Source organism: Bombina bombina, chromosome 10 (assembly GCF_027579735.1).
Source record: "Bombina bombina isolate aBomBom1 chromosome 10, aBomBom1.pri, whole genome shotgun sequence".
Lineage (NCBI taxonomy): Eukaryota > Metazoa > Chordata > Amphibia > Anura > Bombinatoridae > Bombina > Bombina bombina.
In genome coordinates, this window is record NC_069508.1 from 217,190,535 (window position 1) to 217,216,009 (window position 25,475).

Here is a 25,475-nt window from a genome sequence, read left to right on the forward strand (position 1 = left end):
ATTACAATTACACCTAACACTACACTATCATTAAATTAATTACATAAATTACCTACAATTAACTACAATTAAATTAAATAAAGTACAAAAAAAACAAACACTAAATTACAGAAAACAAGAAAAGAATTTCAATTTTTAAAACTAATTACACCTAATCTAATCCCCCTAATAAAATAAAAAGCCCCCCAAAATAATAAAATTCCCTACCCTATACTAAATTACAAATAGCCCTTAAAAGGGCTTTTTGCGGGACATTGCCCCAAAGTAATCAGTTCTTTTAACTGTAAAAAAACAAATACAATACCGCCCCAACATTAAAACTCACCACCCACCACCCACACACCCAACCCTACTCTAAAACCCACCCAATCCCCCCTTAAAAAAAACTACCCCCTTGAAAATCACCCTACCTTGAGACGTCTTCACCCAGCCGGGCACAAGTGGACCTCCAGAGGGGCAGATATCTTCATCCGATCCGGCCAGAAGAGGACATCCAGACCGGTAGAAGTCTTCATCCATGCGGCATCTTCTATCTTCTTCCATCCGGAGCGGAGCGGGTCCACCTTGAAGACATCCGACGCGGAACATCCTCTTCCATCCGACGGCGACTGAAGAATGAAGGTTCCTTTAAGTGACGTCATCCAAGATGGCGTCCCTTCAATTCAGATTGGCTGATCTTCAAGGGGGTAGTGTTAGGCTTTTTTAAGGGGGATTGGGTGGGTTTTAGAGTAGGGATGGGTGTGTGGGTGGTGGGTTTTAATGTTGGGGGGGTATTGTATTTTTTTTTACAGGTAAAAGAGCTGATTACTTTGGGGCAATGTCCCGCAAAAGGCTCTTTTAAGGGCTATTTGTAATTTAGTATAGGGTAGGGAATTTTATTATTTTGGCGGGCTTTTTATTTTATTAAGGGGATTAGTTTAGGTGTAATTAGTTTAAAAAATTGTAATTCTTTTTTTATTTTCTGTAATTTAGTGTTTGGGTTTTTTTGTACTTTAGTTTATTTAATTTAATGCTAGTTAATTGTAGGTATTTTATGTAATTAATTTAATGATAGTGTAGTGTTAGGTGTAATTGTAATTTCGGTTAGGATTTATTTTACAGGTAAATTTGTACTTATTTTAACTAGGAAGTTATTAAATAGTTAATAACTATTTAATAACTATTGTACCTAGTTAAAATAAGTACAAAGTTGCCTGTAAAATAAATTTAAATCCTAAAATAGCTACAATGTAACTATTAGTTATATTGTAGCTATCTTAGGGTTTATTTTATCGGTAATTATTTAGTTTTAAATAGGATTAATTTATTTAATAGTAGTAAATTTGTTTTGTGTTATTTAAATTATATTTAAGTTAGGGGGGGTTAGACTTAGGGTTAAACTTAGGTTTAGAGGTTAATAAATTTAATATATTAGAGGCGACGTTGGGGGCGGCAGATTAGGGGTTAATAAATGTAGGTAGGTGTCGGCGATGTTAGGGACGGCAGATTAGGGGTTAATAAAATTTAACTAGTGTTTGCGAGGTGGGAGTGCGGCGGTTTAGGGGTTAATACATTTATTAAAGTGGCGGCGATGTCCGGTCGGCAGATTAGGGGTTAAACATTTTAGTTAAGTGTTTCCGATGTGGGGGGGGAGTTCGGTTTAGGGGTTAATAGGTAGTTTATGAGTGTTAGTGTACTTTTTAGCACTTTAGTTAAGAGCTTTATGTTCCGGCGTTAGCCCATAAAACTCTTAACTACTGACTTTAAAATGCGTTAGGAGTCTTGCCAGGAGAGGGTCTACCGCTCACTTTTACAGGCGATCGTAATACCGGTGTTAGGAAAATACCATTAAAAAGATAGGATACGCAATTCACGTAAGGGGATTTGCGGTATGCTAAAATCTCGGGAAAAAAGTGAGCGGTAGACCCTCTCCTGCCTGACTCGTAATACCAGCGGGCGTTAAAAAGCAGCGTTGGGACCCCTCAACGCTGCTTTTTAAGGCTAACGCAAAACTCGTTATCTAGGCGTAAGTTAATTAACTGGGGAGGAAAGTTTACTCATACAATCTGATTTTGGGCAGTCTAGTTTACATAATCACACAGGAACACAATCCGTTTACCCAGACAGACTCCTGAGACACAATCCGATCGTAAACCTATAATAATAAAATACATCTTATTGCAAAATATAAAAACAACTCTTATTAACTATTAAGTCCTTTATGCCCACTTGGTTTATAGAGTCAAAATTGCTCCCACAAGGGGCACTTACACCCTGTACCCATCCTCTATTTATGGATACAGGTTGACATGGACACAAGACAGAGTTATGAAAGTACACGTGGTGTCCAGGATATAAAATTCCACATTTCCATGGACTCTCTGGGTATCCTTAAGCCCATGTACCTCCTGCCCAAAGAATGTTCCATAACAGGCCCTCAGATCTTGGTGACTCATGTCACACTTTGGATTGTGCAAATCCACATGAATGGTACCATCTGAACTTTCCCAAATGCTTTAATGCGTGTATAAATAGACTGAAAGAATGGTCAAAATTGCCAATCTCTCTGCACAGTTGATGTTAATTAAAACACTAATCTTCCCCAAAATACTTTATTTAATACAAAATATACTGATTCTTATATCTAAAAAAGATATTCAAAGGTTCAATCAATCCCGTTCTAGGTTTATTTGAAAAGAGGCTAAACCCTGAATAGCTCTTACACGTTTGATGAATTCTGGATTATTGGCTGGTTTAGACTTTCCAAATATCAAATTTTATAATTTAGCCGCTCTGACTAAAGTCGCGCTAGATTGGATAACCCAAAAAGAACATGTTACAGTATTACAATGTGAAACCAATCTGATATCACCTTTCCACATAAATGCTATAATGCATTGCCCTTTATGATCCCTACCATCCAATATATGTAATTTAATTACAATTAAAAATATAGTTATAGCGTGGCAGAAATTTTGTATTGAATCCAAGTGTACAACGTTTGTTTCTGAATTTCTTCCAATTATGGGGAGCCCTAACTTCATCCCAGGTCTCTTAAGTAGAGTCTTGCATCAGTGTCATAGTAGGAGCCTAATCTGGATTAAACAACTGGTAAAACTAGACTTAACTATTGAATCCTTCCAGGATCTTAGTAGTAAATTTGCCCTACCCAAGATAGATTTCTACGCTTATCTTCAGATTAGGCACTTTTTTATGAATTGAAACAGAAATATGGATTAGATTGTTCTGTGGATAATGTATATAGTAATATTATTCTATATCGTAACAGGATGTATACGATTTCTCCCCTATATGCAACTCTGACTACTCCGGCTTCCAGCGACCAAATAGAACACGTAAAAATCAAATGGGTAAAATATTTCCCAAATATCAGTGCCCAAGATATTCAAGATAGTCTTAAAGTAATAGGCAAACTCTGGGTTTTGACAACCTGGCGAGAGTCTCATTTAAAATTGTTATATATGGCCTATTGAACACCAGACGACCTAACAAGGTGGTACAAAGCAAATATTTATTGTCCAAAATGTAAGGCCTGTCATGCACATATTTTTCACTGTTTCTGGGCCTGTCCAAAAAATTTACAGTTTTGGGCTAAGATAAATTATTGGATTAATACAGTATTAGCAGTATAATTTAGGGTCCAAGCTCAGACTGTTTTCTTTCTAGCTCAATTTCAGGGAGTACATAAGACTTTTTCCTTAATCAACACAATAATATTCCTAACGCATTATCTTATTTTAAAAAATTGGAATGATCATCAGCCTCCTAAATATTCGGACTTGAAACAAGCATTGCTGGTGCAGTGCACAGCAGATCAATATAGATTGCAAAATCTTAGCTATAGGCAGTTGGCTTTATATTTAAAAAAATGGGCCATCTTTATATGTTCCCTCCCTGTGACAGCACAAATTCAGGTAACAAAACCGATAGTTAACTCCACTTATGTCCAATTTAATATACTTGCTGGCCATCTTCCCAATATTTGGCTAGGTGATTGAAACTTTTGTATATATTTCATGTTCTTACTTTGTGATGTATATGCCAATAACTGGATTTATTTCGCATCCTGCGTGACGCTACTCAAATGCTTTTATTTTTCCATGCTGTACATAATGAATTATTGATTCTAAATAAAGATTAAAAAAAAAAAAAAAGAATTCCTTTGATTTAAAATATTAAATATATTTAACAATCGCCATACATTACCAGCAAACCAATTTTGAGAGTTTCAGCTTTTCCAATATTCTATTTTCACTGTCATATAAAAGGGGATTCACACGTCTGGAAGTATGTTAGGCCCAATTTTGTCTTACCAAACTCTGTGTATTTCCAAGGCAGCAGTTTGTCAATAAACCAAGTTAATCTGCAAAGAAGTCAAGCCAAAAAGCTCCTTTTTCTTCCTGTGCAAGGGTTTTTTATCTCTGTGATAAAACCCACCTCTTTTCTAATCATTGGTGAAATTTGGGTATACTCTTATTCGTAGCTTGTCCTTCATTGGCCCTGGTACTGCCATTCAGTTTCCTCAAATTGAATTTCTCTTGCTGTAATTCCCATATCAAACACCGGAGGGTAACAGACATAGCAAAACAGTTTCATTATCAAATACTGCTAGAGTTTAATATATACAGTATATATACATATATATAGGCAAAGATTGGTGTATGTGCACTCTCACCAACATTCCACAACTATCAGGGTGCTGTGCGGTAAATTATAGAAAAGCAAAAAGAAGCACTCACTGAATTTTCATCAAAAAAGTGACAAAAACTTTTAATGCAGTTTGTGACGTTTCGGGACAGCAACAGTCCCTTCCTCTGAGCCAGAGGAAGGGACTGTTGCTGTCCCGAAACGTCACAAACTGCATTAAAAGCTTTTGTCACTTTTTTGATGAAGATTCAGTGAGTGCTTCTTTTTGCTTTTCTATATATATATATATATATATATATATATATATATATATATATATATATATATATATATATATATATATATATATATATTAAAGTGTTCATTAAATACACTTATGTTTTCCAGTATCAATAAACAATACGTTTAATCTATATGCGACTATTTAATACTACTGAATATGTATAATTCAAAACCAAACATGAGTATATTCCACTTCATTATGGCACTTAAAATGTTGTCACCTTTTCCAGTTATCATCTTAATATCACATACATACCTTGTGAATAGCAGTCTTATGTAATTAATCATATAGCTATATTTACATTTGATTATTATTCCATATTCAGTATATCTCTTGCTAAGTGTATAAAAACATATGATATAATTTACAGCACAAATTACACATGCATTTATCAGATGTCTGAAAAAAAAGGAAGATGGTATTTTTTCGGAAGTGGGTTGGTTAAACATTTAAAATTCATCAAAGCAGCTAATCATTCAATACAGTAGACATTTATTCAATATAGTATAGTATAATTGTCAGATCAATATATATATATATATATATAGAGAGAGAGAGAGAGAGAGAGAGAGAGAGAGAGAGAGAGAGAGAGAGAGAGAGAGAGAGAGAGAGAGAGAGAGAGAGAGAGAGAGAGAGAGAGAGATGTTTTTAATATGATCTGAGTATTTTAAATTATTATGAAGATTAGGCACAAATCATGTCATATCTTGAGTTAGCAAATGTTCCTAGACATATATGTGGATTGGACCTTCATAAGAAGACCTAGTGAATCATCATGTTGATTATCACATGTATCTGTTAACTTACCATATCCTGGGATTCTGAGCATATCTCCACTAAAGTACAGACTCTGTGTCCCTCTCACCCCAGGTAGTATCCTGATCCAGGTACCATGTCAGGGCAATTATTTTAATTAAGTTATAGATATGTTTAAATCACAATATAATCTTCATAGTGAGTAGGGAGAGGAGTCTAAGCTGAAAGGTTTGATTGTCATATGTAGTTTATCCAATGCCACTCAGCAATACCTTGACACACTATATGTCCCGCCCATGAGCAGCATTGTTAATTAGTTCATCTTTAGACAGAGTTCGCCTCATATTGACAATCTAAAAATACACACTACATGTCCTGCCCATGAGCAACATTGTTAATTAGTTCATCTTTAGACAAAGTGTGCCTCAGAGGGACAATCTAAACATACACACTACATGTCCCGCTCATGAGCAGCATTGTTAATTTGTTCATCTTTAGACAGAGTGCACCTCAGAGGGACAATCTAAACATACACACTACATGTCCCGCCTATGAGCAGCATTGTTAAGTAGTACCTCTTTAGACAGAGTGTGCCTCAGAGGGACAATCTAAACATACACACTACATGTCCTGCCCATGAGCAGCATTGTTAATTAGTTCATCTTTAGACAAAGTGGGCCTCAGAGGGACAATCTAAACATACACACTACATGTCCTGCCCATGAGCAGCATTGTTAATTAGTTCATCTTTAGACAGAGTGCACCTCAGAGGGACAATCTAAACATACACACTACATGTCCCGCCCATGAGCAGCATTGTTAAGTAGTACCTCTTTAGACAGAGTGCACCTCAGAGAGACAATCTAAACATACACACTACATGTCCCGCTCATGAGCAGCATTGTTAATTAGTTCATCTTTAGACAGAGTGCACCTCAGAGGGACAATCTAAACATACACACTACATGTCCTGCCCATGAGCAGCATTGTTAATTAGTACCTCTTTAGACAGAGTGCGCCTCAGAGGGACAATCTAAACATACACACTACATGTCCCGCCCATGAGCAGCATTGTTAATTAGTTCATCTTTAGACAGAGTGCGCCTCAGAGGGACAATCTAAACATACACACTACATGTCCTGCCCATGAGCAGCATTGTTAATTAGTTCATCTTTATACAGAGTGCACCTCAGAGGGACAATCTAAACATACACACTACATGTCCTGCCCATGAGCAGCATTGTTAATTAGTACCTCTTTAGAAAGAGTGCGCCTCAGAGGAACAATCTAAACATACACACTGCATGTCCCGCCCATGAGCAGCATTGTTAATTAGTTCATCTTTATGTTTAAATATTTTTTATTAAAGTTTGCAAAGATTTATGAAGTACATTTACATCACAATTTGCCAATTACGTTTTCAAACAAATTGAAAATAGAACACATTGTCATAACAAATAAAGTTTCGAACTTGTATAACTCAAATATTCAAAAATTAGTACTCCACAATTATGATGTAAAACATAACATATATGGTGTCCTAGACCTCCCTCTAAGAGACATAAAAGAGAAAGGGGGAGAACTTATCCCCTTGAGCAATGTAAGACAAGGAAGGTAAGGGGGGGGGGGGGTAATATAACATGGGTATAGGTGACAACATATCCAGCAACAGCTGGATAAGATTATCATGATAGTGCTTTTGAATCTAAGTGTGTAATGCATGTTGATCAAGGTATGGGTAGATCCCGGTCTGAAGCATCCCCATTTATCCAATAGAACCAGATCTGATGAAATGTGTCGTTGTTGTCTAGGATCCCAGTTGCCAATTCGTACATATTGTATGTGTATTGTATCTTATTAATTATTTCAGACCAGGTAGGGACCCCTGTCTTCCAATATTTAGCATTACATGTTCTGGTGACCGTACATAGAATATTGAAAAAGGTATTTAAGTGTTTGTTATATAAGGTGTTGTGATCGTGTAAGAGAGCTTGTTGTATAGTGAAATTGATCTCCTCACCTATCAGGCGACCCATAAAAGAAGCCAATCTCATCCAGATCGCATTGACCCCAGCGCAGTCCCACCACATATGGCGATATGTGCCTACCTCCCGCACCCTCAATAGCATAGTTTGCTGCCTTGTGTGGACATATGTGCGGTCTTAGCCGGTGTCAGGTACCATCGGAAAAGTGTTTTCATAACATTTTCTTTTAAGTCTGCACTCAGAAGGCCTCTATCAGCGGTCTGAAATAGGTGTTCCCAGTCCACTAGGTCTTTAGTCATATTCATGTCCCTTTCCAAGGCTGTCATAACCGAGGATTTGGTCTTAGGTGGACCAGATTGAATAGTCAAGTATAAAGTGTGTTTGGAGCGATGGGGGCTATTACAAAGTAGTTCCAAAATAGTAGGGGCTCCCTTCTGAGTGTCTCTAAGAAATGATCTGACTGAGGAGCTGAGTTGGAGGTAAAGATACCAATGTATTTGTATTGGTGCTACTTTCTCTTGCAATTGATTGAAGGAGAGCAACTTCCCGTTATTTAATATGTCTGCAGCTCGGTACAGTCCCTTATTCTCCCACTTCTTAAACTGTGGTCTTAGCTCGTCAGGAAAGATATATTGAATTGGGGTGGAAAGAGAGAATCTTGGCATTAGATCGTTGCCCAATATCACTTTCGACCATGTATGTAAGGTAAGCTCGGAAGTGTATGGTGTTAGGTGGGATAAAGTGGATTGTTGAATTTTCCTGTCCCAGAAGATTGAATCTGGTTCACCCCAGCCTCCCATCTCTGCCTCCAATCTGCATCTGTTGACTTCTGTAAAAGCATTTTATCCTGTGCTATTCTAGCGGCCTTATAGTAATCTAACAATGCCGGTCCTCCAACCCCTCCTAGTGTTTTGTGTCTATTTATTATACATTTTGATACTCTAGCAGATTTGCTCCCTCTAATGAAGGAGAGAAGCTCAGTTTGCAACTTCTCTATATCAGGCCTGTTGATCTTTATAGGGAGTGATCGAAATAGAGATAAAATTCTAGGTAAAATAGTCATTTTGACAGCTGCAAGTCTCCCTAGCCAGGAAATGTTGTAACTTTTCCATTTCCTAAGGTCTCGTCTGATCTGTTTAAAAAGGGGGATATAGTTGAATTTATATAATAAATGAGTCCGTGGTGGCAGGAAAATTCCTAGATATTTGAGTGTATGTTTCATCCATCCATCATCGAAAATGGATTCTAATAATTTTTTAGAGTGTAAGGGAATAGCGATAGGTAGGGCCTCACATTTATCTGTGTTTATCTTATATCCTGATATAATTGAAAATGTGTCTAAGATCCCATAGAGGTTGGGGAGTGAGATAAGTGGCTTGGTGATGGTTAATAGGATGTCGTCTGCAAAGAGCGAAAGCTTATACTCCGAATTTGCTACAGAGACCCCAGAGATATCTGGGTGAGATCTGATTCTGGCTGCTAGTGGTTCTATACAAAGGGCGAATAATAGTGGTGAAAGAGGGCAACCCTGTCTCGTGCCGTTTAGGATTGGAAAACTTTTGGACTTGTATCCAGCTGAGGCTACCTGGGTGAATGGGAGAGAGTATATCGCTTGTAAGGCTGTTATAAATGTACCATCAAACCCCATCCTCCCAAGGGTGGTGAACATATATTTCCAATCACAGGAGCAGAGAAGGCGTTTTTGTCTTATCCAACCATTGCACGAGATTTGTCACCTTTCTGATATTATCCGGAGCCTCCCTATCTTTGATGAATCCCATCTGATCAGGATGCACCAGGTGGGGTATAATTAGTTTAAGGCGATTTGCCAAAATCTTCGTAAAGATCTTCAAATCTTGATTTATAAGGGATATCGGGCAATAATTTTTACAAAGTCTATGGTTTCTGTCAGGTTTAGGTATCACTACAATTTTAGCATATAAGAGTTCCAGTGGAACAGGGTTGCCCTCCATAATATGGTTGCAAAACGTGGTAAGGTGAGGGAGCAACGTGGATCCAAATAGTTTATAGTATTCCCCTGGAAGCCCGTCAGGGCCCACCACCTTCCCTGGTTTAAGATCTCGGATCGCCCCCATCACCTCTGCCGCAGATATCTTAGCATTAAGTGTTTCCCTGTGTTCCCTAGATATTGTGTGCAGGGGGGGAATGTGCAAAAAATTCTGTCGTGAGAGTTTCTGTTGTGTTATGAATGACTTTGTGTCCGTCGTATAAGTCCCCATAATAGGTTGGAAATTTATCGACTATTTCCTGTGTATGTGAAGTGGAGGTACCCCGAATGGTCTCAATAACCGGGATGGCTGATGCCATCCCCGTTATTTATCCAGCTTATTTGTGTAAATGAAATACCGAGATTTCAGTTTTTGAGTAGCCCTAGTAGCTTGGGAGTTAAGCATCAACATTAGTAAGGTTTTTTTAGTCTGGAGCATATTTAGGGTGGAAGTCAATTTTGATAGTCTGTGTTGTCTCTATAGTAAATTTATTTCCCTATAAAGCTCTTCTAGTTGATTTCTGTATGTTTTTTGTTTTGGACTGCTTTTTATTTGATAAGCAATCCCCGTAGCACTACCTTATGTGCTGCCCATATGTTTATCGGATTTAAAGTGGAGTTAGTGTTGATCGTCCAATATTCTGTTAAATCTTGTAGAGTGTCTTCGTGTGCCTGAGGGTTTTTAAGATATGTAGGGTCGAACGTCCAAGTTTTGCTACATGATGGATCTCTTAGTCCGTCTATCTGTAGGGAAACAATGGAATGATCCGACCATACACAGGCATGTATGTCGGATTTTCGTATTAAGGGTTGAAGAATCTGGCTAACATATACATAGTCTAATCTTGCGTATGAGTTGTGTGCAGCTGAATAGAAAGTAGTATCCATAGTTACTCCATATAATGTATCCCATGTATTAGGGAGTGAGGTGATAAGTGATCTTGAATAGATTTGACTAGTCGATTATGTCGGAGTTGCTTGTTAGTCAAAAAGCTATTAGATGTATGTTTAATCGTGGACATAGTGATATTAAAATCCCCTGCTAAAATGATCTTAGTTTGGGACCATTGTATTAATAGGTGTGCTATATGTCGAAAGAATGAGTGCTGGTTCTCGTTGGGTGCATAGACGTTGCATAGAGTGATCTCAGTGTCTAAAATCTGACCCCTGACAATAAGATATCTCCCTTCTGGGTCCTCAATGGTAGATACATATGTGAAATTAATAGAGGAATGAATTAAAATAGAGACTCCCCTTTTCTTAGTGGATCCCGTTGCATGGTAGTGGGTTGTAAAGTGTCGTGCCCAGTATCTTGGGATATTAGCTTTAAGAAGGTGTGTTTCTTGTAAAAATAATAAGTTTGCTTGCAATGAGGCATATTGGGACATCGCTATCTTACATTTGGTGTCATTGTTAAATCTCCTGACATTATGGGAAAGCAAAGTTATTCTAGGGAACATTGTTTGGTAATGTTGTGTATGTTAGGGCTGCGTAAACTGGTACCTTCTGGTTCCGACCTTTACCTTGCTGGAGTCTTAATGGAGTAGTAGTTTCAGTATCAAGGAGCATTACAAAGTTGTCACTGGGGTAAAAAGAAACATTAGAGAAAAAACAGCACATTACATGCAACAGAATAAAAAATGGGTCCCTGTCCCTTAAACGGTCAACTAGGGGACAACATTGTGAAAATGAACAAATAATCAACAATCAGTATTGCGAGGGGGCAAGAGCACCCCTCCAGCTCACAAGTCAGGTCATATCTAAAGTCAGCTCACGACCTCAACCGAATGAGCGTCATCAAAGTTTGTTTTTGTGTAATTAGTGAAAGGTTCAACGGCTTCTAAACAACCATCAACTAGGCCGCTAACCGGAATTTGGTAGTCTTACCTCAGTCTCGGGTATCTTTCACATTGAGGAGTCAAGTTCCGTTTCCTCGAGTTTCTTTTTTCTTTTGTTTTTTATAGCTAATTTTCTGCCATAACGCTTTGTGTCTGGTTTCTTGTGTTGACTCGCCATTAGAGGGAGCTTCCAGATGTGGTAATGCTGGGGTTTCTAAGCCCAGGACTTTACAAATTTCAGGAATATCTTCTCGCTCTTTGAGGGTTATTATTTTAGAGTCTTTGGTGATGATGAGCGCAAAGGGGAAGCCCCACTTATATGGTATCTGATGTTTCCGGAGCAAAAACGTAAGGGGCCGTAAGGTACCCCTGCGTTGTAGAGTTCGCAAGCTTAGATCCTGAAAGAACTGAATAACATTCCCCTGAAATTTGAAGGTAGGATGTCTCCTAGAGGCTTGTAGTATTTTCTTTTTGTTAGGGAAGAAAGTTAATCTGATTACTACATCCCTGGGGGGAAGGCCGTTCTTAGGTTTAGCCTTTAAAGCTCTGCGAGCCCTTTCCACCTGGAAAATATAGTCAGCTGGTGATCTGGCTGAAGAGTTGAGATAGATATGCTGGTAGATCTCTAGAAGTGACTTCTTCCGGAATTCCCTTCAGTCTGATGTTGTTACGTCTACTTCTATTTTCGAGGTCCTCCAATTTATCTTGACAGTCCGCTATTAGTTGTTATTGTGAGGAAATTGTGTCATTTCATCCATGTTTGCCACAATAGAGTCCTGTTGGTCTTCTAGGGTCTCAATTCTCCCCCCCATGTCCACCAAGTTGGATAGGATCTCTGACAAACTGTTAGTGACTGATGTCCTGCTTAGAGACTATTGTGCGTAGATCTGCCCTTGTCAGAGGGACACTGTCGTCTCGAGTGTCAGGTTTTTTTTCCCTGTTGTGTTTGCCATGTGCTGCTGGCAACCATTTTACTCACCTCTCTTCCTGTCTTGGTGCATTGTGGGGGATGCTGCTCATTGCCTGCACCTGCTTTTATGGCCAGACTGTTGTGCATCATCCATGTGAGACAGGATACGGTCTCAGAATTGTGATGTCATCACTTATTATTTAAAGGGCCTCTGTTCAGTATGCTTTGCCCTTGCGTTGTCTCAGACCTGTTTGTGAGAGCTCCTGTGTTTTACCTGGCTGCCTGACGTCCTTCCTGGTTCCTGATCCCTGGCTTGTTCCTGACTCTGCTGTTTTCCTTGTTCCTGATTCCGGCTCGTCTGACTATTTGCTTTGGCTCCTGACTCGGCTCGTCTGACTACCAGCTCTGGTTTTGACTCCTGGCTTGTTATTTGACTTGTGGACTTTTTATTATTTTTTGCTATTAATAAAGGTGTGATTATTTTTGCACTTCTCGTCTCAGTCTGATTCCTGGCACCCTGACATTACGCAAGGGCCATGAATCCTGATGGTGCTAATAATCCACCTTTACCTGCCATCATTTCCAGGATGGATGAACAGGATCACTGCTTGGATCAATTTGCACTAGCCTGCAAACCCTGCTGACTTGCACTGCACATTTGGACCAAAGTGTCCCGCAAGTTATGGCTGCTCCTGTTTCTGCTGCTGCACCTATGCCTATCAGGAGCATGTCCGGTTCTGCACCTCTACCTCAGCGATATGGAGGCTATCCTATTCAGTGCAGAGGGTTTTTGAACCAGGTGGGCATTTACTTTGAGATCTTACCTCAGGCGTTTCCCTCTGACAGAGCTAAGGTGGGATTTCTCATCTCGTTACTCTCTGACACCGCTCTTGCCTGGGCTAATCCCTTGTCGGAGACTAATAAACCTGTGATTTCAAATTACCCTGAATTTGTGGCCTCCTTTCGAAGGGTATTTGATGTTCTGTCTCACTCCTCCTCTGCTGCTAAATGACTCATGTCCATTCAGCAAGGTACAAGATCTGTTGCTCAGTATGCTATTGAGTTCCGTACGCTTGCCGCAGAGGTAGGTTGGAACAATGAAGCCCTTGTTGCCGCCTTCTTTCATGGGCTCTCTGATGCGATCAAAGACAAAGTTGCAGCCAGAGATTTACCAGAGGATCTCAAGGCATTGGTGTCTTTTTTGATCCTAACTGACATCAGACTAAGTGAGAGGCCCTCTTTCAAGGAGCGCTTGCGGAAGCCTCCTGTTCCATTGTCTCCTACGTGTTCGTTCCCACCCATGCCTCCCTCTCCTCCCATGCCTCCTGGTCACAAGTCACCAGGTACTGCTGCGCAGATGCAGCTGGGATTCACGCGTCTCTCCGCGGCGGAGAGGGCCTTTAGGAGGAGGGAGGGGCTCTGCCTCTATTGTGGGTTACAGGGCCACCTTTTGAAGTCTTGTCCTACACGGCCGGGAAACGCTCACACCTAAGGTCTTGTCAGGGGCAGACCTTGGGTGGTTTATCCTCATCCCGGGAACCACTTAAGGAGAAACTTTTGGTCACGGTTGTCCTTTCCTGGGTGGACTCCTCCATAGTCACCCAGGCTCTTGTTGACTCCGGTGCTGCGGGCTATTTCATTGACAGTGCTTTTGTATCAAAGCACTCCATTCCTGTTTTGCCTCGGTCCGTTCCGCTTGCTATTGAGGCCATTGATGGCAGGCCCCTTCAGCCCGCACTCGTTACTCACGAAACTGCTCCGTTGTCCATGGCTGTTGGGGCTCTCCATTTTGAAACCCTCCAGTTCCAGGTGATAAACTCTCCGCATTTTCCGGTTGTTCTGGGTTATCCCTGGCTCCAAAAGCACAATCCCAGTCTCGACTTGCGCAGGTCTGAAATTTTGTCATGGTCCCCGCAATGTATTTCCACTTGTCTTCAGAAACCAGTTAAAGTCTTGTGCGCTTCTTCGGTATCTCAATTGCTAGAGGAGTACCGAGAGTTCCTAGACGTGTTTGACAAGGTGCGTGCCGGTACGTTGCCTCATCACCTGTCTTACGATTGTGCCATAGACCTGCAACCCGGAGCCATTCCTCCTCGGGGCCGGGTGTACCCTCTGTCTGTTGCAGAGAATTGTGCTATGGAGGAGTATGTTGCCGATGCTCTGTCGCGGGGGATCATCCGCAAATCCTGCTCTCCTGCAGGGGCTGGCTGCTTCTTTGTGAAGAAAAAGGGTGGCGAGTTAAGACCATGTATCGATTATAGGGGTCTTAATCGTCTTACCATTAAGAATGCTTACCCTATTCCGCTTATTACGGAACTCTTTGGCCGCCTCAAGGGAGCTACAGTCTTTACTAAACTTGATTTGAGAGGAGCGTACAATCTCGTTAGGATTAAGGAGGGCCACAAATGGAAAACAGCATTTAACACCAGGAGCGGGCATTATGAGTATCTTGTAATGCCCTTTGGCCTATGTAATGCTCCTGCTGTTTTCCAGGAATTTATTAATGATGTCCTACGAGATATGTTGCAACAGTGTGTTGTGGTGTACTTAGACGACATCCTCATACACTCACCCACACTTGAGGCTCATCGTTCTGATGTTACACAGGTACTTCAAAGACTACGTGAGAACGGCCTGTTTTGTAAAGTCGAGAAATGTGAGTTCCATCAGACTCAAGTAACCTTCCTAGGTTATGTTATCTCTGTTGCAGGGTTCTCCATGGATCCTGACAAGTTTTCTGGAGTTCTGCAGTGGCCTCGCCCAGTTGGTTCGCCAATTACTATAGAAAGTTTATTAAAAACTCTTCTTCCTTGGTCAAACCTATCACAGACATGACCCGTAAAGAGAATGATCCACTCCATTGGTCACCTACTGCCATTAAGGCCTTTGATAGTCTTAAGACTGCCTTTGCTGCCGCTCTAGTTCTAGCTCATCCAAACCCTGTCCTGCCTTTCATTCTTTAGGTTGATGCATCTGAGACTGGAGTAGGTGCCCTCTTGTCTCAACGTCCTACGCCTGACGGTTCTTTGCATCCATGTGGTTTCTTCTCTAGGAAATTGTCTCCAGCGGAGTGCAATTATGAAATTGGCGACAGGGAATTTCTGGCTATAATTTTGGCACTTAAGGAATGGAGGTATCTTCTTGAGGGTACTAGCGTGCCAGTGCTCATTCTTACTGACCACAAGAATTTAACTTATCTATCTGAAGCAAAACGTTTGTCGCCCTCGACAGGCCAGATGGGCACTATTTTTGTCTCGGTTTAATTATGTGGTCTCCTACCTGCCTGGTAGTAAGAATGTTAGGGCTGATGCCCTCTCTCGACAATTTTCTCCTCTGTCCAAGGAGGAGTCTGTACCTACTCCTGTTATACCTCCTGACCATATTTTGGCTACCATACGTACTAATTTGACTTCTCCCTTGGGGGAGGAGATCCTGGCTGCACAAACTAATTCACCTCCTGAGAAACCTAGTGGTAAGGGTTTTGTTCCTGAGAATCTTCTAACTAAACTTTTGCACACTTACCACTATCCTAAAGCCGCAGGTCACCCAGGCAAGAACCAAATGATTTGGTTTGTTACTCAACGGTTCTGGTGGCCAGGTCTTCGTTCTGATGTTGCTGCGTATGTTGTCTCCTGCTCAGTTTGTGCACAGAATAAGACTCCTTGACGTCTTCCTGTGGGTCTTCTTCAACCTTTTGCTAATGGTGAGCGTCCTTGGACACATCTTTCCATGGACTTCATTGTCGAGCTCCCTGTTTCCAATGGCAATACTGTTATCCTTATGGTAGTTGACCGTTTTTCTAAAATGTCACATTGCATTCCCTTGGTGAAGCTGCCTACCGCTCAGGAGCTTGCTTCAATTTTTGCCCGGGAGGTCTTCGTTGCTATGTCTCAGATCACCACAATAATTGGTCTGAACTGTTACCTTGGGAAGAGTTTCCTCGTAATAGTGCTATTAATGCTTCCTCAAAGTTATCCCCGTTCATGGCGAATTATGGGTTTCAACCATCCTTGTTGCCCGATTCATTCATGTCTCAGGGTATTCTGGCTTTGGAGGAGCATCTCCGGCAACTCCGTTCCACGTGGGTGCAGATTAAGGATAGCCTTCATCGTTCTATGCAGCGCCAAGAGTTCCAGGCTGATCTAGGCGTCTCCCCGCACCTTACTACCAGATTGGTGAGAGAGTTTGGCTGTCCTCCCGCAACTTGAACCTTCGTGTGCCTTCCAATAAATTGGCTCCCCGTTATGTTGGTCCTTTTCGAATACTCCGACGGGTTAATCCTGTGGCTTACGCTCTTGACCTTCCTCCTGCTATGCGCATCTCCAATGTTTTTCATGTCTCCCTCTTGAAACCATTGGTTTGTAATCAGTTTACCATTGTGTTGCCTCGTCCCCGTCCTATCCTTGTTGACAACCATGAGGAGTATGAGGTCAGCAGCATTATTGACTCTTGTATGTCCAGGGGCCGTGTACAGTATTTGGTTCACTGGAGGGGCTACGGTCCGGAGGAGCATTCTTGGGTTCCCTCCTCTGATGTTCATGCTCCTGCCCTCCTCCGTGCCTTCCATGCCCGTTTCCCCAATAAGCCTTTTGTCCTCCCGCGGGGGAGGGGTCGTTGAGGGGAGGGTACTGTCAGTTTTTTTTTCCCTGTTGTGTTTGCCATGTGCTGCTGGCAGCCATTTTACTCACGTCTCTTCCTGTCTTGGTGCATTGTGGGGGATGCTGCTCATTGCCTGCACTTCCTTTTATGGCCAGACTGTTGTGCATCATCCATGTGAGACAGGATGCGGTCTCAGAATTGTGATGTCATCACGTATTATTTAAAGGGCCTCTGTTCAGTATGCTTTGCCCTTGCGTTGTCTCAGACCTGTTTGTGAGAGTTCCTGTGTATTACCTGGCTGCCTGATGTCCTTCCTGGTTCCTGATCCCTGGCTTGTTCCTGACTCTGCTGTTTTCCTTGTTCCTGATTCCGGCTTGTCTGACTATTTGCTTTGGCTCCTGACTCGGCTTGTCTGTCTACTAGCTCTGGTTTTGACTCCTGGCTTGTTATTTGACTTGTGGACTTTTTATTATTTTTTGCTATTAATAAAGGTGTGATTATTTTTGCACTTCTCGTCTCAGTCTGATTCCTGGCACCCTGACATCGAGGTTGTGTGGGTTCCCCCTCTGATTCCTCTTCTATCTCTGAATCTTTGGGAATTTTATCAGATTTGTTTGTTTTTTTTTAAAAAAAAGGACATATTGGTAGTCTTCAGCGACTTATCGCCCTTCACTGATCTCCTGGCAGCCATGTTTCTGCTTCTAAGATGTGGTTCTGACTGCCGTGGCAATACAGACAAGTGCGCGGGAGCGCCAAGTCCTAAACAATTAATGAAAGTGGGCGTATGTTTATGTCAGCGTTATGCAGAATATTTGTTTTAATGACTAGATCATTTTTTCATATACTTGAGGTTTGGTATAAAGGCAGCGACCAAAAACAGAACGCCATTTAACGGCATATGAATTACCCGAGAGCATGTCATTGGAGTCAGTGAGCTGGCTGGTTACCCCCTCTATTTTATCTATGTGTTTACATTATTTTCACGATGAGAGTGTACCTGCAGTTCAATGCAGTCCTGAATAATTCTGCTGCAGGTGTAATGCTTCTATTGACTTTAAGAGATGTATAAATAAAATGGCATATTTTCCCGCAACTTACACCTCTGCAGGGACTCTTAATATATCTGGATGCCTCTTTTGCTTCTGAATTTCTTATACTTCTGTACACTATCCCAGCATGGATGTCTGTGTCTTTTCTTCCACCACTTTTATTCAGAGAGGCTACTAGGATTGCTGGCTGTGAGGGCCTCCGTTTTTCTCCTGATTGCAAAAGGCTTATTTTGGCTTCTTTTCTCCTGTACCTGATCTCTCGGTGTATGTGCCTACCTTGTTTGGGCTGCCTTTACAATCCCAGCTATTTTTGTCTTCTTTGGGGGGCCTACTCAATCCGGAGTAGGCCGCAGCTGGGGACTTTCCTGAATTTTCCCTGGTTCTCAAATTCAGGTTCAAGTTCCGTTTTTTCTAGTGCTTCCAATTTGATGTTATTTATTACCCCTTAGTTGAGGATGCCAACAAGTAGTAAGTAGTGGCCTTAGAAAGCTGCTTTTTATTAGTTTAATACTCTTTTTTTACACAGAGCTTTTCTCATATGCAGCTGTTTCAATTAGTTCATCTTTAGACTGAATGCACCGCAGATTGACAATCTAAACATACACACTACATGTCCCGCCCATGAGCAGCATTGTTAATTAGTTCATCTTTAGACAGAGTGCACCTCAGAGGGACAATCTAAACATACACACTACATGTCATTGACACTCTGGCCCCTCCAACCTTAGCTCAGAAACCACACTCTCATCCTCAGCCCTGGCATACTCCTCTGACACGATACCTACGCAAATGCTCCCGTACTGCTGAGCGACATTGGAGGAAATCTCGGAGTTCAGCTGACTTTCTTCACTACAAGTTCATCCTGAACTCCTACTATTCTGCCCTTAATATTTATAAGCAACAATATTTTTATAATCTCATATCTACTCTTTCCTCTAACCCTAAACGTCTGTTTTCCACGTTCAACTTTCTTCTCCGCCCACCCACACCTCCTAACACAACCTCTCTCTCAGCTCAAGATTTTGCCAGCCACTTAAACAACAAAATTGACTCCATCAGAAGTGAAATCAGCTCTCAAAATACTTCCCATCTCCCACCCCCTCAAAAGCTCACGATCACCCAAATATCCAAAAATGCAGCTCTTTTGCCCCTGTTAATGAGGATGACGTTTCTGCCCTTATACTGTCCTCCCACCTCACTACTTGTACCCTTGACCCCATCCCCTCACAGCTACTCCCCTCCCTCTCTTCTACCCTCACCCCCATACTCACACACATTTTCAACCTCTCCCTCAGCACTGGTATATTTCCCTCATCTCTAAAACATGCACTGGTCACACCTATCCTCAAAAAACCTTCCCTCGATCCAACCTCCCCTTCCAATTACTGCCCTATTTCCCTACTCCCTCTTGCCTCAAAGCTCCTCAAAAAGCTAGTTTACGCACGTCTATCCCATTTCCTTACACTAAACTCTCTTCTTGACCCACTGCAATCTGGATTTCGTTCCCATCACTCTACAGAGACAGCAATTGTCAATGTTACCAATGACCTACTTACAGCAAAATCCAAAGGCCACTTCTCTCTGCTTATCCTCCTTGACCTGTCTGCAGCCTTTGACACTGTTGACCACCCTCTTCTGCTCCAAACCCTCTAATCCTTCGGCATCTGTGACACAGCTCTCTCGTGGTTCTCTTCCTATCTGACTAACTGTACATTTAGTGTAGCCTTCTCCGGAGCATCCTCTGCCCCATTACCACTTTCTGTTGGGGTACCTCAAGGCTCTGTCCTTGGTCCCCTTCTCTTTTCAATCTACACGTCATCACTAGGTTCCTTAATAAAGTCCCATGGGTTTCAATACCATTTGTATGCCGATGATACCCAAATCTACCTCTCTGCACCAGACCTACCTCCTTCCTTACTAACCCGTGTCACTAACTGTATTTCTCATATCTCATCTTGGATGTCCTCTCACTACCTTAAGCTAAATCTCTCCAAAACTGAACTCCTTATTTTTCCCCCTTCTTCCAATGTCTCCACCCCCAAAATTTCTATAACTGTTGATAATTCCATCATTACCGCTACCCCGCACGCCCGATGTCTTGGGGTCACACTTGACTCAGATCTTTCCTTCACTTCTCACATTCAGTCCTTGGCTAAAGCCTGCCGCTTCCACCTTAAAAAACATTGCTAAAATTAGACATTTCCTTACACAAGATACAACCAAGATTTTAATCCACTCTCTCATCCTTTCCCGCCTCGACTACTGCAACTCCGTCCTCTCTAGTCTACCTAGCTGCCGCATAGCTCCTTTATAATCCATTATGAATGCCTCTGCCAGGCTCATCTTCCTTACTCGTCGCTCTTCATCTGCTGCACCTCTCTGCCAATCCCTTTACTGGCTTTCTCTTGCCTCTAGGATTAAACATAAAATCCTCACCCTGACGTATAAAGCTCTCAACTGCACTGCTCCCCCCTACCTCTCAGAACTTGTCTCTAGATACTCTCCCTCCTGTCCCCTTCGATCAGCTCAGGATCTCCTCCTCTCTTGTTACTTCCTCACATTCCCGTTTACAGGACTTCTCCAGACTGGCCCCCATCTTGTGGAATTCCCTGCCTCGCTCCATAAGACTCTCCCCTAGTTTTAACAGCTTCAAGCACTCCCTAAAAACTCTACTATTCAGGGATGCATACAACCAACCTTTCCTAACTCCATTGCTTTCCCCTTGAACCCCTTAGAATGTAAGCCTATGGGCCCAGCTGTTTACAGATCGCTTCATAAGAGCCGACTACAACAATGAAACTCTTGGCAGGGCCCTCTACCCACTTGACCCCTACAAAAGCTATCCTGTACACCGACTATGTTTACAGCGCTGCGGAATCTGTTGGCGCTCTACAAATACCTGATATACTAATAATAATAATACATGTCCCGCCTATGAGCAGCATTGTTAATTTGTTCATCTTTAGACAGAATGCACCTCAGAGGGACAATCTAAACATACACACTACATTTCCCGCCCATGAGAAGCATTGTTAATTAGTTCATCTTTAGACAGAGTGCACCTCAAAGGGACAATCTAAACATACACACTACATGTCCCGTCCATGAGCAGCATTGTTAATTAGTTCATCTTTAGACAGAGTGCACCTCAGAGGGACAATCTAAACATACACACTACATGTCCCGCCCACGAGCAGCATTGTTAATTAGTACATCTTTAGACAGAGTGCACCTCAGAGGGAAAATCTAATCATACACACTACATGTCCTGCCCTATAGCAGCATTGGTAATTAGTTCATCTTTAGACAGAGTGCACCTCAGAGGGACAATCTAAACATACACACTACATGTCCCGCCAATGAGCAGCATTGTTAATTAGTTCATCTTTAGACAGAGTGCACCTCAGAGGGATAATCTAAACATACACACTACATGTCCCGCCCATGAGCAGCATTGCTAATTAGTTCATCTTTAGACAGAGTGCACCTCAGAGGGACAATCTAAACATACACACTACATGTCCTGCCCATGAGCAGCATTGTTAATTAGTTAATCTTTTGACAGAGTGCGCCTCAGAGGGATAATCTAAACATACACACTACATATCCTGCTCATGAACAGCATTGTTAATTAGTTCATCTTTTGACAGAGTGCACCTCAGAGGGACAATCTAAACATACACACTACATGTCCCGCCCATGAGCAGCATTGTTAATTAGTTCATCTTTTGACAGAGTTCACCTCAGAGGGACAATCTAAACATACACACTACATGTCCTGCCCATGAGCAGCATTGTTAATTAGTTCATTTTTAGACAGAGTGCACCTCAGAGGGACATTCTAAACATACAAACTACATGTCCCGCCCATGAGCAGCATTGTTAATTAGTTAATCTTTAGACAGAGTGCACCTCAGAGGGACAATCTAAACATACACACTACATGTCCCGCCCATGAGCAACATCGTTAATTAGTTCATCTTTAGACAGAGTGCCCCTCAGAGGGACATTCTAAACATACACACTACATGCCCCGCCCATGAGCAGCATTGTTAATTAGTTCATTTTTAGACAGAGTGCACCTCAGAGGGACATTCTATACATACAAACTACATGTCCCGCCCATGAGCAGCATTGTTAATTAGTTCATCTTTAGACAGAGTGCACCTCAGAGGGACAATCTAAACATACACACTACATGTCCTGCCCATGAGCAACATTGTTAATTAGTTCATCTTTAGACAGAGTGCCCCTCAGAGGGACAATCTAAACATACACACTACATGTCCCGCCCATGAGCAGCGTTGTTAATTAGTTCATCTTTAGACAGAGTGCACCTCAGAGGGACAATCTAAACATACACACTTAGGACCAGTTTACATTCAATTTGAAAATATTGCGAACTGATAGTAACAACAAATTAAATGTATGGAGATTTTTGATGTTACAATGAGTTTATGTAGTCTACAACTGTAATGTAAACTAGATTTTAGTCATTTTATTTTCTTAAGACATTTAGATCACAGAAACAAAGTGGGTTACGTTTTATGGAAAGAGCAGCTTAAATATAAATGTTTTTCCCTTACGATATTTCATATTGCAATGAATCACAAAGCATCAATGTGCTGCATTTTCTAATGATTGTCTAATTGTTTTCTCTTTGTTTGTGTTTTGCTTCATTATTAGAGGAAAAGTCCGGTAAGAGTTTGATGATTCTTGTACCTTTTTTAGTGTTTATAAATAAAGAGTATGATCCCCAAACTGTCGTAACTACATTACATAAATCAGAAACCCGTTACATTAAAGAGACACGAAACACAAATTTTTCTTTTGGGATTCAGACAGAGAATACAATTTTTAAAAAGTTTCCAATTTGCTTCTATTATCAGATTTGCATCGTTCTTATGGCATTCTTTGTTGAAGAGATACCCAGGTAGGTAGCTTGCAGATGTCTCAAGCACTTTATAGCAGCAAAAGTGCTGCCATCTGCTGCTCTTAAAATGTACAAGTTCTGCAATATAGTGCTGCAGACACATGCACTCTCCTGAGCTTGCCTCTCTGTTTTTTAACAGGGTATCAAGAGAACAAAATCAGTTTCATAATTGAAGTAAATTGGAATGTTTTTTAAAGATAAGCCCTATCTGTATCAGGTGTAGAGGCGTAGGTCCTAGAGTGTTCTTATCTAGTGCTTTAATTTACCGGGGCTTCCAATTCCGGCTGAGGAAGAGAGAACTTTTGTTTGTGTAGATCAACACCAAATGATTAGTACAGTATACTTCATCTTCATCAGTTGTGAAAGCAAATCATCGTCTGGAGTGGAGCTTCTGTCTCCCCTGATATAAGCTTTCTTTCATGTAATAGGCAAGAGTCCACGAGCTAGTGACTTATGGGATATACATTCCTACCAGGAGGGGCAAAGTTTCCCAAACCTCAAAATGCCTATAAATACACCCCTCACCACACCCACAATTCAGTTTTACAAACTTTGCCTCCCATTGAGGTGGTGAAGTAAGTTTGTGCTAGATTTCTACGTTGATATGCGCTTCGCAGCAGGCTGAAGCCCGGTTTTCCTCTCAGAGTGCAGTGAATGTCAGAGGAATGTGAAGAGAGTATTGCCTATTTGAATACCATGGTCTTCCTCTAGGGGATCTATTTCATAGGTTCTCTGTTATCGGTCGTAGAGATTTCTTCTCCTACCTCCCTTTTCAGATCGATGATATACTCTTATATACCATTACCTCTACTGATTCTCGTTTCAGTACTGGTTTGGCTATCTGCTATATGTAGATGAGTGTCTTAGGGTAAGTAAATCTTATTTCTATTCATGACACTCAAAGCTATGGTTGGGCACTTTATATGTAAAGTTCTAAATATATGTGTTAAACTTATATTTGCCATGATTCAGGATAATCAGTATTCCTTCTTTCAGACTGTCAGTTTCATTTTTTTGGGAAAATGCATATGAATTATATTTTTTCTTCTCTTAAAAAATTCAATTTTCAGTTGACCTCTTTTTCTAAATTGCGGGCTGTTAGGCTCGCGGGTGCAAAAAAAGGCTTCTATTTATTGCGTCATTCTTGGCGCGAGACTTTTTTGGCGCAAAAATTTAGTCATTTTTTTTACGTGATTGCGTCATTTTTGACGTATGTGTGTTGTGGACTTTTTTTTGGCGCCAAAAAATATGGGCGTCATTCTTGGCGCCAAAATATGTGGGCATTCTATTTGGCGCCAAAAATGTGGGCGTCATACTTGCCAGTTTTTTTCACATTATTTCAGTCTCACTTTTTAGTTGCTTCTGGTTTCTAGAAGCTTGTTTTGTTTTGCATTTGTTCCCATTCCTGAAACTGCCATTTAAGGAATTTGATAATTTTGCTTTATATGTTGTTTTTTCTATTACATATTGCAAGATGTCACTACCTGACCCTGGATCAGAATCTACTTCTGGAAAGACGTTGCCTGATGTCGGTTCTACCAAAGCTAAGTGCATTTGTTGTAAACTTTTGGTAACTGTTCCTCCGGCTGTAGTTTGTGTTTATTGTCATGATAAACTATCAAACGCTGATAATATTTCCATTAGTAATAATCCATTACCTGTTGTTGTTCCTTCAACATCTAATGTTCAGGATGTTCCTGTTAATGTAAAAGAATTTGTTTCTAATTCTATTCGGAAGGCTCTGTCTGTTATTCCTCCTTCTAGTAAGCGTAAGAGGCCTTTTAAAACTTCTCATATTTGATGAATTTTTAAATGACCGCCATCATTCTGACTTATCTATTTCTGATGAGGATCTATCTGGTTCAGAAGATTCTGCCTCAGATATTGACACTGATACATCTTCATATTTGTTTAAGATGGAGTTTATTCGTTCTTTACTTAAAGAAGTGTTGATTGCTTTAGATATGGAGGAGTCTAGTCCTCTTGATATTAAAACTAATAAGCGTTTAAAATCAGTTTTTAAACCTCATGTAGTTATTCCAGAAGTTTTTCCAGTTCCTGATGCTATTTCAGAAGTAATTTCTAGGGAATGGAATAGTCTGGGTACTTCATTTACTCCTTCTCCAAGGTTTAAGAAATTGTACCCTTTGCTATCTGATAGATTAGAGTTTTGGGAAAAAATCCCTAAATTTGATGGGGCTATCTCTACTCTTTCTAAACGTACTACTATTCCTACGGCAGATAGTACTTCTTTTAAAGATCCTTTAGATAGGAAGCTTGAATCCTTTCTAAGGAAGGCTTATTTATGTTCATGTAATCTTCTTAGACCTGCTATTTCTTTGGCTGATGTTGCTGCAACTTCCACTTTCTGGTTGGAGGCTTTAGCGCAACAAGTGTCAGACCATAATGCTTATAGCATTGTTAAACTTCTTCAACATGCTAATAACTTTGTTTGTGATGCCATTT

The 25,475-nt window shown here is 41.0% G+C and overlaps 1 protein-coding gene across 1 annotated transcript in view; it reads left to right on the forward strand.

The window, feature by feature from the left end:
* The window catches only part of SGIP1 (SH3GL interacting endocytic adaptor 1), a 1,342,240-nt gene that overhangs the window by 413,239 nt on the left and 903,526 nt on the right, over nt 1–25,475 (forward strand). The window contains exon 7 of the mRNA XM_053693689.1: nt 22,763–22,774. Coding sequence (XP_053549664.1) covers nt 22,763–22,774 — 12 coding nt within the window. The remainder of the gene's footprint in view (nt 1–22,762; nt 22,775–25,475) is intronic.